Below are 18,044 nucleotides of genomic sequence, written 5' to 3' on the forward strand. Positions count from 1 at the left end.
ATATTTTAAAGGAACTTTGAGTTATTTCCTCTCTCCAAACTCCCTATTTTTTTTTAATGAGTTATTCCTCAGCCTAAAAATTTATGTCATGTATATACTCACAGTAAGTAAATTCTTAAAAGCTCATTTATGAGGGCTGGTGTCCCTTTTAGGATATATGAGTATGTACTCTGTAAATTCTTTTCTTTAGCAGTCAGGTACTTTTAAATTATCTATTTGAACATTAACAGGTTTTTTGTTCCTCTTTTAATTGAAAATTATTTTGATCTGGCATTCGTGTTTGGTATTTACTTTGTTTTTGCCAGTATCATTCTATGGCCTTAGTTTTGAAATGCAAGCTATTAAGTCCAGCTTGTTTTTAGGTTTTGTTAATAGGTTTTTCTGTTTCATTTATTTTGATTGTTTGATAGATAGGGTTTTGGTGGTGGTGTTCATTATCCCTGACTGCTTGCCTACTGCCCAGGTATCTTAAAACTTAATCTGGTGGTGGTGGATGGCTTGCCTTCTTTAGTTATGTATATGCCTATGGCTTTATACGTATGACACTGTCTAAAATAACGGGCTTGCATAGGTTTTCTTCTGCATATTGTTTGATTTTAACTTTTTAACAGAATTCTTCATTGTGAAGACTATCTTTAAGAACAGTTTTTCTGAAGACCATGTTTTCACTAAAAACTCAATGACTTTTCTTAGTTTTTCCATTTACTGCACCACCTTTAATGTCCGTTGAAAAGAAATGTAACTTCCAGCCTTAAACATTTTTATGTTGCTTAAAGATTATGTGTCAAAATAATTCAATTTGCCATTCCTTTTTGATTTGGCAGAGATGTTGTTTAAATGTTTAAATTCTTTTTTAAAGACTTTGCTAATAAAAGTAAGATTAGTGATTTAGAGTCTGGAAAAGGGAAACCTTCCTGAACTTGAGGCACTTTCCCCTCCTTCATTAAAGAGGTTAGATTGGTGTATTAATATTTTTTAACACTCTGATCCTTTTCTTCATTTTGCTTATTTCATTTTGCAGTTTCATATGTATTCAGATTTTATTTTTATGATTAACTTGTTAATCTTCCTTACCACCCTATGAGGTAGATTCTTTTATTCTTATATTACAGATGAGGAAACTGACTTACGACATTGGTTAAGTAGCTTACCCAGAGTTCACAGTAATGTGTTGTGGTATAAAGATTTCAAACTCATGTAGCCTGACTCCGTGTTGTTCCCTGCTCTTAACCACTATTCTGTGCTGCTTTTGTCAGTTGAGTGAATAGGCTTTATATAAAATGGGCATATAGCATGGAAAACTCTTAATGTGTTTGGTAACCAGGAACAAATTTTATATTGTGTTAAGTTATAAAATTATGTAGTCATTTTTGCCTGGATGGTTTTGGATATAATAGCCAATTCATTACTTGTGATTTGATGACTCTTAGGGTCTCTAGTTTTTCTTAACAGCCTCCAAAGAAGTTTCAGAATCCTTACTGCAAAAAGCACAAAAGTTTTCATTGCCATTTTGATAGTGATATGTAGCTTGTAAATAGTAATTCTTACCTCTGTGTTAGATAAAACATGCAATAAAACAGCATCAAATTTAGCTTTGATAGAAGGGAACGATTAGAGTTGGTGTAGAGGCAGACCAGTTTAACATGAGGGCATGAAATACAGCAGAAGCAGTAGGAAGAGAAGAGAGATTGAGGATCTTGAAAGGAATTAGGGTCTAGATGAAAATTTAGGATAATTCCTAGGTTTGGGAATGGAGGGAGAGCTTAAACAAGATAGAGAATATAGACACAGGTTTTGGAGGAAATGATTTTCTCAAGGGACTGCTGAGTCCAAGGAATGTTTACAAATCCTCATGAAGTGTTCCAGGCTGTTGGTAAGATACGAGGTTCACAGGCCTTGTCTGGCTGTCAGGATTTAGAATCATAATGGGCAGTAATGTAAATTCACTAGCTGACTTTGAGGATGCAACACTGATAGCACTCTGAACTTTGAGGGCATCTTGTTTTCATTGAAAAAACTGGTAATCCCTGCTTTGGAGTATACAAGCATAGGAATAAGTAAATCCAATAAAGGAATATTTAGGCTCACCTGCTAAATATTCAGTGTGCCACCCAAACAATCTGTTATGGGTCCCCTTACGAAAACATTCTTTTTCCAGAATGGGCAAGGAAGGCTGCTGGATGGGCAAAAGGAAAATAAATCTACCACAGACCCTTGATTCTGTTAGTATCAATGATAAAACATGGTTGATAAAACTAGGCATGATACATTGTTAAGGTACAGAAAAATGTAGAAATTGTCTGTGTCAAGAAAATCCACAAGTTTTAAATGGTTGTTTAGGCTGACAGTAATAAATGGGATCACTATAATTTTATGTAAAACCTTAAAAGGTTTCCTACTAAAGAAAGCTGAATTCCAGTAACAAATTGAGCCCTGGCTACTCAGTTCATGTTAGAGATCAATTTAGACTATTTTTGATGCCTTGAAGATTCCTTCAAGTCCCCTTTCTGCCATACCCCCAGTAAAGCTACTTAAAATCATCTGTAGGGAAGAGCTGAATAATTGGGGGCAGAGATGGAGAACAAATTTAAGGGAACAGAAAGCCATTGGGAAGACAAAGCCAGAAACTGAAGATAATTTTAAAACCTTCAGGGAAAGTAGGTGTCTAATCACAGGACTTAATTCACTTGAACAGAAATTTGTAATTTAGCCATAGGAATTAGGAAGTATTATAAGAGGTAACTTGAAGCTGTGGATATAACGATAGCTTTTGTTGTTGCGTAATTAGAATGTGCCAAACACTTTGCTAAGCGCTTATGATAGCTTTTCTCTTCAGAACATCACCATGATTATTTACAGTATAACCTGTATTTTACAGATGGAGAAACATAGGCAAAGGTGCATAACTTGCCTCTGGGGTTACATTGATAGCAAATGGTGAAATTTAGTTTAAAAATTAGAAATTGATTCCAAAGTCCTTACACTCTTAAGCATGACACTGAAGATATCTAAGTCACCACACAAAATCCAGAATCTAAACGGCCCTTTGCTTATTATTAGTGCTTATTTCTTTATTTCCTAATATTAGTTAAATGACTAAATTACCATGAGAAGATAATGTGCTTTCGGTTTTCGCAATAGTCAGTTGAGCCATTGATTTTCTTACTAAGAACCTCTAAAGATCCAATGGGCAGTTGACAAAAATTAGTGATGGATTCTGGAGCTGTAGGGACTGAGTCAGAGTAAAAGGCCCATGGCGGTAAATTTGTCCCTTGCAGGCAGTTCTAAATGCTTGTGCATAGAAATAACCTTAGCCTTATTATCATCTGGACTCTGAGCAATTTTTGCATCTCGGTATTCTTAGATGTGGATTTATTAAAAGGCCACAAACGAAGGCAGCTAACATAAGACACTTTGTGGGAATGAGAGAATTCATTAAAATCAAGTATTAGTGTATTAGGCAAACATTCACTCATTTCAATTATGTAAAGCTAGCGGGGTTCTCTGTTTTAGCAAGTTAGGGAAGATATCCCATCACATTACAGGAGAAAGACAATCTAAAAGTTTTTGAAGTTTTAATGGATTTAACCACTTGTAAAATGTTATAAATTGTAGGACACTTCTCCGAAAGAGATCCTCTAGCATACATGGATGGTCTGCTTTTCATATTTATGATTTAGCAGGAAATTCTGAGTTCATTTGAAGTTAGACTTTTTAGTAGTATTTCCCCTTCCAATGAATTGTTCTGAGTTGATAGGTGTAAAATTTAGAGATTTTATTGAAAATAAGATGAAAGTTTGTAAGCATCTTTAATATTATAGCAATTCCATTGCTTAAATACTTTGTTTTATTCAGCACCCAGGTCACTTCCTGTGTGCTGGAGATAAACAGACTGCGCTTCCAAGAAAGGATACAACAAGGAAAATAAGAGGTTGTTAAATAAAAATTATGCCAAAGATAAGCCTGTAGAAAGTTTCTGTGGTGCATATTTGGTAGATTTTATGGATGGATTTCATGAAGGATAAAAGTCCTGACGGGGAAAAAAAAAGGACAGGAGGTGGCCAAATACAAGAGAGGGGAAGGGAGAAAGAATAGGGTATGAAGAAGCCTGGCGTTGAGAGGTGGTATTGGCCTGTTAAGAAAACTTATTTGCCTAGCCCCTAAGCTCTAGTCTCACTCAGCATTGGGTTTGGGGCTCCTCTAGATTCTAGTACATCATGATAGATCATGCAGTCAGTAAAAGTCCTGCTGATTTTCCCCAATAAAGTGCTTTAGTCCACACCAAGCCTGATCTTTAGTCCATGCCTAGAATTGGCAAATGCTCCCAGGAAAAAAAAAACAGTTGGTAGTCTCAGCTAGCTAGAAGACTCAAAGACTTTTAGTACATCTAGTGTTAAATGCTTCCACAGCTCTTTGATATCTCTAGTGTATTTTGCATTTGATCCATTTTTTCCTAGTTACTGAACCTGGGAGCCATTGCCAGTACTACCACATCATTTTGGTAATGGAGGTCCCCATTGAAGGATTTTTTCATAGCACATAGCATGATGACGTTTAGGTAGATCATTCTGGCTAGGATTGTATAATTGTGATACAAAGGGGGAAAGGAAGTGAGATGATGTAAAAGGAAGTTTTGCATCATTTACTTGAAAGATACTGTTCTTCTGAATTTAATCACATTGGGGATTGGAAAAAGTAGATGAATAAAAGTTGTTAAAAAGAGAAAAAAGATCAATGAGTTCATAAAGTTAAAAAGCAATTACAAGAAAAAGACAAATCTAATACAGTACCGTAATTATTTCAAAGGTTACTATTTTACCCTAAATTCATTTCTGTACTTTCAAGGATCGATTGATATTTTTGAAATTATGAACTAAATGGAAATATTAAGATGGCTCATGTGTGCATATATAAATGAGTGTTATTTGTATCCTCAGAATAATAAATTTCAAGGGTATAAAATAGGATTACTATTTGTGAACTGTATTGAATTCCAGAACTCTGTACTTTTTGTCTGTTCAAAATGAAAACAGTAGTTTTTATTATATTATTTTACCCCTTATAAAAGGGAATATACTCTGATGTAAAAAATTTTAGCAATTCAGTACAGAGTACAAGTCACATAAAAGTCTACCACCGAAATGCAAGCACTGTTGATATTTTGTTTGATATTCATATATTTAGTTTTATCACTTTTTTAAACCAGTGTTAAGTCATGGACAACTTACCATATACATGAAAAATGTATATATAATCATTTTATGTTCATTTTTATACTATAATCAATTCTCCATTGATATTTAGCTTGTGACTTTTTTTTTTACTATTTTTTACTATGATAAAAAAATGCTGTAGTAAACACTGTTGTGTCACATACATTGTCATTCTGTCCAGTTTTCTCTGTAGAAACCGATTTTTAGAATTTCTTGGTTTAAGTATATACATACATTTCACATGCTTTTTGCTTATTAGTTTTTATATTAGACAACTTCTGATTAAACATATTTAGGTTAAATGATTAAAAGTATGGCATAATAATAATTTATGGCTTATTTGATTTTAAAAGTAGGTCTTAAAACAGGCAATATACTATGACAAGCAAAATATTTCCTTGTCATTATTTCCTAAGTATCCTTAAGAGAGATAGTATCTCTCTCAGGACTTGGACCAAGGAATGAGATGAAAGGGGAATAATGATTAGCTGCCTAATTCAGCTGATCTCAAATGCTTAGGGGGGAAAGTTTAAAAAGTCCAAACATATGCCCTATTTAACATGTGATAACACATATTCTGTGTTCAATATCCTGAATTGATTATAGTGCATGCCACACAATCACTTGTTCTGTTGCTAACAATCAGATACTGATTAAAAATTATAAAAACAAATTAACTTAAGAATTTAAGGAGAAATTAAATTGCAATGATTGCTGTTTTACCCCAAACTCATATTTCAAACCGCCTATGCTGTTTTGGCAGCTCACATCTGTCTTCAGGAAAACTATGGTAAGAAGAACAACCAAGAGATTTCCAAACCTTTGTGCTTTGTCTCCTTTAGAAATGATAGAAGTGGAGGGGACTGATGCCCAGAGATACGTAGTGGTCTACTCAGTTGGGTACTAGATAGTATGATTCATGGGTATTTTTTCTACAACACAATGCTTCAAGGCTAAAGTTAAAGTGGTATACTTTGGTAGTGTAGCGTGGTAGTGAAGTTAACTCCCTAGATTTGAGAAAAACTTTTACAAAAGTCTTAATTGTGTATATTTATTTATACTTCATAAATAACACACCTTATTGCCTCTTTAAGCAGAAGGAATGGAACATATTTAAAAGTTACCTTGATGACAGAACCATTGCTATACTTGCAACTTATTTTATTGTGGAGGATCAGTGAAATACCTCTAGTAATACTGAGATGTATAGAAAATGCCCCTAAACTAAATGCCCCCACTGTTTTAAGTTAAACTGTATTGTTGGCCTGGGAGCAAGGGTAATAGTTTTTCCTTGTAGTTAAGCTTTGAGCTATCGTTTCTTATTTTAGTTATTGTGCCTGCCTATGAAGGCTCTTCTAATTTTTAATTCTTGTTTTGGTGAAGTAGATGAACAACCAAGTTTATTGAAGCTTTAATCATAGTTTAACATGTAATTGAGTCATTGGGATCTGCATAAAAGTTTGCAGATTCTGACATTTACAGGAGTTAGAGTGTGAAGATTGTAGTAGCTATTTTCATCACCCATCAGACTTATATGGTTATTCAGTAGAGCTGAAATTATTAAATGTATGAACATTACTGGCTTTTTCCTGACCATTCACACTTCATGGTGATTTCACAAGAGAAGGTATATGATTCTGGTTTCCTTGCCAGACTTGTTTTTTGTGTTTTTTGTAATCACATTTATCGAGGCTTAATTCTCCTACCAATAAATTATATGTACATTTTAAGTTTACAATTTACCACTCAGATCAAGATACGGAAAATTCTCATCTATTGGAGAAAGTTTCCTCATACTACTCTGCAGCCATCCTCCCCAACCTGCCACTTGCCCAGGCTACCACTAATCTAATTTCTAACACTACAGGTTAGTTTGCCACTTCATCTCAATAGAAGCGTATTCTATGTAGCTTTTGTCTGGCTTTTTTCCTTCAACAATGTCTGCCAATATTGCATTTACTGAAAGTTACTTCATTTTTATTGCTGAGTAGTAAGTAGTCTTGTGGATATACCACAGTTTATCCATTCATCTGTTGATGGACATTTGGGTTGTCTACACTTTTAAGTTGCAGTGAACATGCATACAAGTATTGCTGTGATCACTGTTTTTCCTTCTCTTGAATAAATACCTAGAAGTGGAATTCTGGAGTCCTAAAGTAAAAGTATATGTTTAACTTTATAGGAAACTGCCAAACTGTTTTCAAAAGTGGTTTAACCATTTTACATTCCCACACCTGCAATGTCTGAGAATTCACGTTCCTTGCTATCATTTAGGGAATTTTCTTTCATTTTTTGCCACACAAGAGTTTTTTATTTCATTAGATTAACACTTTGCTAATATAATTAAAGTTTAAAGGAAAAAAAAAAAAACGCTTTGCAGATGAAAAGACCAAAGCCTATAATCAAAACATGACACGAAAAGATTTTAGAACGCCCTGGCTTCGTAAGTTATCAGAAGGGTGAATTTTTATCCTCAGACTTTCAGCAACACCTTTAATGGCTAGCCACTTGAGACCTTCCTATAACACTTCTTTCAGAGTTCCTGCTGCTGCTTGAATTGTAAAAGCTGCAATAGAAATATGTTTCTTTACTTCTTTCCAAGCCAAACGAGAGTCGGCTTTATTTTCAATATCAAAGATAGCATCATAGATTCCAGGAAATGATTCTCCAGCATATTTGTTGTGGCTACTTGGAGCAAATATGATGTGCCTAAAAGGAAGAAAAGGCAAATTGAACTGAAGTGTATACGTACATTTTATATGCTTTTTGTTTAATCCACATTATGTTTCCTTGTGACATTCAGTTTTGTTCCTATAAGAAGATAATTGAATTTGAGATACTTATGCAAATCATAATTTTAAGTCAGGAAAGGAGCTAACGATATGCATTCACTAAGACATATCTCAGAAATCATACACCATGTTGCGAACCCAAAACAGATGGAAGAAAGTAGGTTCTTGTAGGTTGTGCAGAATAATCGTTAAGCGGCCCGTGAGCGTCCACAAACATGGTGATAACATGTAAGTTTATGGATATTTTTAATAGGAGATTGAGAAAGATAATTTATTTTTGTGTTGCCTTTTAAAAATAGATTAAACAAGAATGACAGTTGTTCCCAATACTTTTTAGACATTAAAAAGCAAGTATTTAAAGAAGCCTGTATTTCAAAATGTCACAAATGGCAAGGATAATGAAGTCCATTCCACAAAGGTAAGACAGTTATATGTGGGTTTCCCGCAGACACTCAACTTTTGATCTAGAAAGTTGTATAATTGCTTTTCTACTTCAACATAAGTAGCTCAAGGGAGCAAGCTACTTCTTTCCGCAATAAGTATGTAGAATTTTGCTTTCCAGAAAGGGATATATTTTATTAAATACTCACATCAGGAATTAGGTCCAATAGTCAAACCCCAGAGCTTATTCTAGAGTAAATCTGTGTGAAGTAATATAGACCTCCATATAAGTCATTAATAATGATTAATGATAAATCTATAACACTCATTCAGATTTACCAAAGTACGTCAGGATTTATTATCTTGGCTTTTAAATCTTAATGTGGCCTCAGATGGCCTCGGATCTTTTTTTAATTAAAATCAGTAATATGTGCCAAGTTGTTTATAAGCATTGGTATCCTGACGGGTATATGAGTCAAGAAATTAGAGATGCAAGTCATAGATATTCCTTAGTATACTTACCCTCTTCTGGAGAATTGTAAAGGAAGAGTATAGAAAAAAAAAAAAAATTGATGTAGGAAGCGAATAACCTTTGAATCACTGATCTGGCATTTAATATCTCAGTGACCTTTGGCAAATTGCCTAAGTTGTCTAAACTTGTCCCAGATGTGTAAAATAACTGAAATAATATAGACTCTGCATAGAGTAGTATCTGAGCGGGTTGTAGAGTGAGACTGCCTGTTTTTTAAAAATCATAATACTATCAACTATCAGCCTTAACGGCTTTGCACTGGTTATTCAACCTCCTTGTGCCTGTTATCTTAAAAATGGTGGTGATAAAAGTACTGTTCTAAAACGATTGTTGTGAGAATCAAATATTGGATGAAAAGCGTAGCTTGACATTTAATAAGTGTTCAGTAAATATTAGCTATTATTCTGAAGTTAAATCCTTTCCATAATTTTCTCAGATGAGAAGCAGGCAGCAAGTTAAAAGAAATGATCAATTGGTAATGCTTAAGCAACTCAAATACACTTTTATGAAATGGTGAACTCAAATAGCTATTCTAGTCCCATGAGGATTCAAACTCTGGTCTAGTTCTCAAGGTTTCAAGTATATGATGATTTAATTACCCTCCACAATGAACATTTCTGAATTTTAAAGAGGCATCAAGAACTACTGTAGCAGACTAGAGAATACAGTCAACACCTCATAGTCTTTTTTCCTCAACCTTTCCCTCGGTACATAGTAAATATTCACTGATGGGTTATGATAATGCAAATTTGTTTTTTTTTTTTTTTTTTTTTTTTTTTTAGAGCCTTGCTCTGTCAGCCAGGCTGGAGTGCAGTGGCACAATCTCGGCTCACTGCAACCTCCACCTCCCAGGCTCAAGCAGTTCTCCTGCCTCAGCCTCCCAAGTAGCTGGAATTACAGGTGCCTGCCACCACACTTGGCTAAGTTTTGTATTTTTAGTAGAGATTATGTTGGCCAGGCTGGTCTTGAACTCCTGACCTCAGGTAATCTGCTCGCCTCAGCGTCCCAAAGTGCTGGGATTACAGGCATGAGCCACCATGCCCGGCCACAAATGTTTTTAGAATTTCATAATCAAATGCTTTGCAGGTTGTAAAGACTTTTACAGTATTTCACTTGATGTTTGTAAAATTATCTTACAGTTAGTCTGACATAAATCTCACTGAGCTAAAATCAAGGTATGATCAGGGCCCCATTCCTTGCTGGAGGCACTAGAGGAGAATCCTTTTCCTTGCTTTTCTAGCTTCTAGAGGCCTCCCACATTCCTCCACCATCAAAATCCACAATTGCATTTCAGAATGAGTCTTCTTTCGCAATGGTATCACCCTAACTCTCTCCTGCCTGCCTCTTGCAGGAAGACTTTTAAGGACCCTTGTGATTGCATCATTGGGACCACCAGTATAATTCAGAATACTATCCCTATTTTAATTCAGCTGATTAGTAACTTTAAATTCCATCTCTCACCTTAGTTCCTCTTTGTCATGTAACCTAACATATTCAGAGGTTCTGGGGTTTAGAAAATAGACATCTTTGGGAGGCCATTGTTATGCTTACCACACAGAGCAATTAATTTATGTGGAACTTTCATTAGGGAAAAAACAAGAGCAGTAATAGAATAAAGAAAATGAGCTCGATAGTAGATAAGGAAGGATTCATTACTTACTTGCCTTTGTTGTGATAGTTACGATATATTACCCACAACTCAAAAATAATTAAGTTTGCAATATTTATCAGGCATGCTGCTATGGTCTGAATGTGTTCATTCCCCAAATTCATATGTTGAAACTTAATTTCCAGTGTGACAGTATTAAGGGATTAGAGCCCTTATAAAAGTGAATGAAGGAAGCTAACTAGCCCTTCTATCTGTTCTGCCAACTGAGGACACCCTGAAAAAAATGCCATATATGGGACAGGTGCTCATCAAACATTGAATTGGCTGACACTGATCTTGTACTTCCCAGCCCCTAGAACTGTGAGGAATAAATTTCTGTTTGTTATAAATTACCTAGTCTCAGGTATTTTGAAACAGCAGCAGGAATGAACTAAGACATATGTTTTTTATTCAATAAACATTTAGTTATACTTCCAGATTTTAAGATGAATGTTTTATATATTTCACATTAACATTTTATTTTAAAATATGTACAGTGTTTTCTGATGTATTCATTACTGAATCTCAACTGTTTAACTTAAAGCTGCCTCCTTAAATATTTTAAGTTCAGTCTGAAGGTTTCTCTGTACATAGTGAACTATAACCTAAATGGAGTTGTCAACAGACTGAGTCTACTCTTGTGTCAGTCACCAAGTTTTGGCCAATTAAAGGGGGTCAATTCAAACTGTTCAAATAAGTTAAATTCTGCACTGTAACCAATCTAGCTGTTTCTGTCACTCATTTCTGTTTTCTGTATGTCACTTTCCTTTTTCTGTCTATAACTCTTCATCCATCACATGACTGCACTGGAGTCTCTCTGAGTCTGCCATTCTTTGCTAATTAAAGTCTGTTAAATATAATTTGGCTAAGGTTTTTCTTTTAACAATACATACATATGTAATGTACATACATATATACAATGGCTATATATATGTACATCAGATTCGTCTAATTTTCTTAGTCTATCAATTCTACATGGTAGAATAATTTTATTACACTACAAATTTGGTAATCTGTCCATTCTTGAGGTTCATGAAATAGCAGAGCTTAAAAATGTCATTGATCCATTATACATACTGAAAACTTTTACTCTTAGGTTTTATAAGATTTACAAGATCATTTTTAACCTGATCTACATTGCTGATGAGGAAAAAATCATTTTGAAATAAATTCTTTAAGACAAATGAAAAATTCTGGGTATCTGGAATTGCTATTATAGCTACATTTATCTTAGCAGTTATTGGGAAAAGTGTGCATATGCAATATGTCATATCAATCCATAAAGTAATCCTTACAAACATTAAGGAAGAACTTATTTCCATACTACTGCAGTAGACTAAAACATAATAATATGAATTAGCATTAGAATATAATCTTAACATTGAGCTAATAGTTCAAAATGCATCTTTAAAAATATGGTAGTCTTTGGAGGACAGTTTGGCAGTAACCTAATCAAAATTTAAAATGTGTTTACCCTTTCACCCTGAAATCCCAGGTCCTGATTATAGAGATATTAACAAATGTTCAAATAGGATACAAGGACATCCATACAATACCAATATTTTTCATAATAATAATCGTGGAAAAATCTAATCTGAAACTAAGAGGTAGATATATATTTGCACAAGAGTCAAATCGTTTTCTCTAAAAAAAATTTAAAAAGTCTTAGAGATCCTCCAGTCTGGAGTGCAATGGCATGGTCCTAGCTCCTGTAACATTGAGCTCCTGTGTTCAAGCAGTCCCCCTGCCTTACCCTCCCAAGCAGCTAGGATTGCATGCACCACCACACCAGCTACTTTAAAAAATTTTTTGTAGAAACAGGGTCTCGCTGTGTTACCCAGGCTAGTCTTGAGCTCCCAGCTTCAAGCAATCCTCCTGTCTCGGCCTCTCAAAGCGCTGGGATTACAAGTGTGAGCCACCTTGCCTAGCCTAAGATATATTCTTACGGAAAAAAAATAAAATTATAAAATAATGTATGGTCCCATACATTATTTATGTAGACATAAACAGTTTACATATTTATACATGTAAATATAAATGAGTATGTAAATTTATATGAATATATGTAAATATAAATGTTTATGTAACTATAAATGTTTATATGTGTGTGTTGTGTACATTTTTATGCAAATATTTGCAATATATAGTATAAATGTATTATGTATATATGAGTATATATGGAACTATATACAGTAACTCCTCAGTATCCATGGGGGATTGGTTCCAGGATCCCCCTTGGATACCAGAATTTAAGGATGCTCAAGTCCCTTATATAAAATGGCTTACTATTTGCATATAACCTATACAAGTCCTCCCAGATACTTTAAATCAGCTCTAGATTGTTTACAGCACCTAATACAATGTAAATGCTATGTAAATAGTTGTTTACTATATTTAGGTAAACAAATGACCCAAAAAAGGTCTGTAAATCAGTACAGACACAACCATTCATTTTTTTTTTTCAAATATATTCTATCTGCAGTTGATGAATCCACAGATGTGGAACTCACAGATACAGAGGGCTGACTACATATATAAACATGTATATAAATGCATTAAAATTTACACCAAACTCTTAACATTGAGTTTCTCTGAAGAGAATAACAGAACTGGGTGTAGGGAGTAGGGGGGAATGCTGAAGAAGCACTGGTCCTTTTTATTCTATGTGCTTCTATAGAGCCTGAGTTTTTAAAATAATGACAAAATAGAGATCTTTTTCTTATAAATAAAAAATATATAAAGAGAGACTAATAACAACTGAGAGGACTAACGAACACTGTAGATATTGCTTTTGGCTTCTGTTTGATTCTTATAAATAACTGATCATTGCTATTTCATTTGTATCAATGAAGAAACACATTTGTGTTCTTATTTATTATTTATAAAAATAGCTGCCATTTATTGAGTGCATCCCTCTTGAGCTAAATCTTCTACATGCCTTAAATCTACAGGCCTATTGGGTAAAAGCAATTATAATCTCCACTTAGTAGCTGAGGGATCTGAGGCTTAGAGAAATAATTTTTCCAGGTGACATGAAGTACATGGCAGAGCTGGGTTCTAAAAGCCTGTGCTTGTAATTATCTAAATGTTAATATTAATCATTAACATTTATAGGAAAGGTAACATATAGACCTTTTTTTTTTGCGTATTATTTGATGATAAATAGCTTTGCAAAGTAGCAGTTATCGTCATCTTTTTATTTTATTTTATTTTATTTTTTTTGAGATGGCGTCTCGCTCTGTGGCCCAGGCTGGACTGCAGTGGCCGGATCTCAGCTCACTGCAAGCTCTGCCTCCCGGGTTCACACCATTCTCCTGCCTCAGCCTCCTGAGTAGCTGGGACTACAGACGTCCGCCACCTCGCCCGGCTAGTTTTTTGTTTTTGTTTTTTTTGTTTTTGTTTTTTTTTTTTTTTTTTTTTGTATTTTTTAGTAGAGACGGGGTTTCACCGTGTTAGCCAGGATGGTCTCGATCTCCTGATCTCGTGATCCGCCCGTCTAGGCCTCCCAAAGTGCTGGGACTACAGGCTTGAGCCACCGCGCCCAGCCAATTATCATCATCTTAATTCGGATGGGAAAACCCTAGAAGTTACTTGCTCTATATCACCCATCTGCAAGTGAACTAGAATATAGAAAATACAATATAGAGTTTCTGGCTTTGAATGCTAGGACCTTTATAATTTCCACCAGAGAACCACTGTTTAAGAAGGACCTTGAGAAAATAGAGATCATCCAAAAGGATGCAGCCAAGATACTGAAAGAGAACATGATGTAGAGATACAGAAAGGAAATAGGATACCGAGGCTTCGTGATTTAACGATGAGTTGTTTTCTGATAAAACCATCATAAACTGAAAATATCACAAGTCAAAAATGCATTTAATATACCTAACCTACCAAAGATCATAGCTTGGCCTTGCCTACCTGAAGTGTGCTCAGAACACTTACATTAGCCTACAGGTGGGCAAAATTAACGCAAAGCCTATTCTATAATGAATTGTTGAATATCATGTAAATTTACTGAATACTACACTGAATATGAAAACCAGAGTGGTTTATGGGTACTTGAAGTATGATTTCTAATTAGTGTGTATTGCCTTTGCACCATCATAAAGCTGAAAAATGAAATCTAACCATCGTTGAGAACCATCTCAAAAACCTAAAATATTATATGGAAATAGAACTAGACTTATTTGACTTTAATAGAACAAACTCAAAGAGGAAAATAGATGTTAAATCTTTATGGAGAAAACTTTCTAATAATTAGACCTTTCATAAAGTGAAATGGGCTTCCTCATGAAGTAGTAAGCTTCTCATCACTAAAAGATTCCAAGACTGGATAACTGTTTATCTGAGATTCTATAAAAAGCATTTATGTAGAAGGTTGAACTAGATGAGCTCTAAACTTCCCTTTAAGATTCTACAGTTTGAAGATTTTGTTAGAGTTCTTTTTCAACTAGCCTTTACCATTTTCACTCACAGCAAAGCAATAAACAATATGAAATTTATTTTTCTAATATGTATTATACTATTATCAGATGTACAATCTTACCCAAATTCCCTGGAGTATACATATTTGTCTTTCACCCATCTAACGGCATTAGTTTAAAGCCAACTTTAGGTATGCTGGTTTTGGTCAAAGTGATGTATTTGGCAGCTGTTGTTTCCTTACCTATAGAACGGCTTTCCTGGTAAACCAAGAGGATCGATGAATGCTCTTTCCAGGAGCATCAATTGGTCATTCATCATTCTCACTGCAATGGGACTTTGAGAAGAACATACACATAATTATAACCCAAACCGCAGAATCGTGTTTCAAAATAATATTAAATAAAAACAAGGCTTGGGAAAATACATTTCTAAAATTGATCAATTTTTAACAAAATGAATATTAACACAGTAATACTTTACATGGTGAGCTACAAACAATAGGGTCATCCTTCTAATATTTACAGTCAGCAGAGAGACCTAATGGGAAATCGTTTGTTATATTTTTCTAGATCACACACTAATCAAAAAGAACTCAAAGACATTCTATACTTCCTTCTAGGAGGATAGCCAGGCCTCCTGGAAAGGTAGACAAAGTGAGCTATCAAGTTATTCCTGATAAGTCATTCAGTTCTACTGCGGAAGAAAGGAGCAGATAAAGGCTGGACAACAAAGAGTGAATGAAGGTTTCAGAAGTCTGTAAGAAACATAAGAGATAGCTGCATGCAATGGGTAGGGAATCCCTTTTCACACTCAGACTACCCCTTTGGGGAGCTGAATAAGTTCCCTGGGCTCCCCTACAATCCGAAGGAGAATGAGGTCCCTTAAAACTAATCCCAGCACTTTGGGAGACCGAGACGGGCGGATCACGAGGTCAGGAGATCGAGACCATCCTGGCTAACACGGTGAAACCCCGTCTCTACTAAAAAATACAAAAAACTAGCCGGGCGAGGTGGCGGGCGCCTGTAGTCCCAGCTACTCGGGAGGCTGAGGCAGGAGAATGGCGTAAACCCGGGAGGCGGAGCTTGCAGTGAGCTGAGATCCGGCCACTGCATTCCAGCCCGGGCGACAGAGCGAGACTCTGTCTCAAAAAAAAAAAAAAAAAAAAAAAAAACTACTTATCGCTTTCTTCCAATATGGGAAGTGGCAAAGTTTATTCTGATTACGTCTGAAAAACACAAATGTGACATGGACACGTTTGTGGATAAATTTATGCTTGTTACATGGTATTTACTTTGAATATACTTTGAAACTATTTTCAATCTGAAAGTGGCAAGAAATTAAATAAAATGCAAAAAAAACTCATCAATGAAAAAAGAATTTCTAAACGGGTACATAGGAGTACTGAACAAAGGACTTGTAAAATATATTACAAACGCACTTAAACTCATAAAGCTATGAATTTACAGCTATAGTTAGAATTTTCATCATGCAAACTCCTAATGACAGGTCCTTTTGGCCCTTGTCTCTTTGGGATGAGTTTTTAGTCTACCATTCAGAGCAGTGCTACCCAAACTTCACTGTTAGTATAAATCATTGGGGGGGGGCAGGGGTGGTAGTTAAAATGAATTCTGATTCAGCATGTCTCGGTTGAGGTCTGATAGCCTGCCTTTCTAATAAGTTCCCATTTACTGCTGCTATGATTTGCATACTATAATTTGAATAGCAGTGATTTAGAAGTTAATGCTAATATGAATGAAAACAGTTCATTCTAGTAACCAGATTGCTTTTTTTTTTAAAGTAGGGATTTGAAACTTACTTGTTAAGATCAACTTGTATAAGTCGTTTATGAAAACCTGAAGCAGCCTCTGAGAAGTTTTTCACGGCAGAAAATAAGGAGTCTTTTTTAAAAATAGAAAAGCAGAAGAGAAATTAGCTCATATTTCAGAGGTTCGCTTTCCCACCCTCCCTATTCCAGATTGATATAACCACATAAATGTCGAAGCCATTTTTCTACTGAGTCTTCTTGCAGATCCATGAAAATTAGTAGAATATAACAAAGAAATATTGTATGAAAACAAAAAATGGTAAAATTGTTTCTTAAAATAACTTTCAAAAATCTAGGACATAAATAACTCGTTAACCCATAGTTTACCAGAAATCCAGAATTCATTCATTCATTCATTCATTCATTGGGACAACAACTAGATGCTAGACACTGGATACAGCTATGCTAAGGTATGATTCTGTAATTACTACAGGGCAAAAAAAATATCAATTCTTGTTTTCAGACAGTGCATTTGAGATCTTGTTCAACAGGCAACCTGTGACAAACATATATCCAGATACTGAGAAAGAGGATCAGATTTGGTCTTGTCAAACTCTTCTTTAATGCACAATGCTTCTACGAAAAGTAATTAGGTTCTCAGTATTGTCATACCTCAGTATCAGTGGGGCCTGGGTTCCAGGATCCCCTGCTGATACCGTATTCCATGGAAGCAACTCCCTAATATAAAATGGCGTAGTATTTGCCTGTTACCTACATACATCCTCCCCTATACTTTAAATCATCTCTAGGTTACTTATAATGCCTAATAAAATGTCTATATATCACTTCATTCATGTGGATTCAATGTAGTACTCAGAGCACAACAAATTCAAATTCAAGTTTTGCTTTTTTGAAACTTAGTGGATTTTTTTTTCTGATTTTTTTGGCTTGCAGTTGGTTGAATATGTGGATGCAGAACTCACTGATATAGAGGGGTGACTGTATATTATATTTTTATTACAATAATGTATTTATTATATTCCATATTTGCTACACAGGACTTTAAACATACATTATTGATTTGTTGCTTGCATCAATCCTGTGGTGCAAGCAAACCAGGAGATAACGATATTTATTTTATAGATAAAGCACTTACAGCTCAGGATTTCTATTAGGTAACACCTAATGGAAAGGATTTCTATTTCTATTTCTATTACTTAATTTCTATTAGGTCTGACCTAATAGAAATCCTGAACTCTAAATGCTTTAGCTAGTAAGTGGTACA

General features: G+C 34.9%; 1 protein-coding gene across 3 annotated transcripts in view; it reads right to left on the minus strand.

Annotated features, from left to right (window-relative positions):
* Window positions 1–6,591: 6,591 nt before the first annotated feature.
* The window catches only part of NAALAD2 (N-acetylated alpha-linked acidic dipeptidase 2), a 54,391-nt gene continuing 42,938 nt past the window's right edge, over window positions 6,592–18,044 (minus strand). For all 3 annotated transcript variants that reach the window (XM_030917573.1, XM_010376663.2, XM_030917574.1), the window contains 3 exons: window positions 16,811–16,892; window positions 15,236–15,328; window positions 6,592–7,922 (listed from right to left, as the gene is read on the minus strand). In XM_030917573.1, the coding sequence (XP_030773433.1) occupies window positions 7,733–7,922; window positions 15,236–15,328; window positions 16,811–16,892 (365 nt within the window). In that variant the 3' untranslated portion in view covers window positions 6,592–7,732. The remainder of the gene's footprint in view (window positions 7,923–15,235; window positions 15,329–16,810; window positions 16,893–18,044) is intronic.

This window comes from Rhinopithecus roxellana, chromosome 15 (genome assembly GCF_007565055.1).
Source record: "Rhinopithecus roxellana isolate Shanxi Qingling chromosome 15, ASM756505v1, whole genome shotgun sequence".
NCBI classification, from domain to species: domain Eukaryota; kingdom Metazoa; phylum Chordata; class Mammalia; order Primates; family Cercopithecidae; genus Rhinopithecus; species Rhinopithecus roxellana.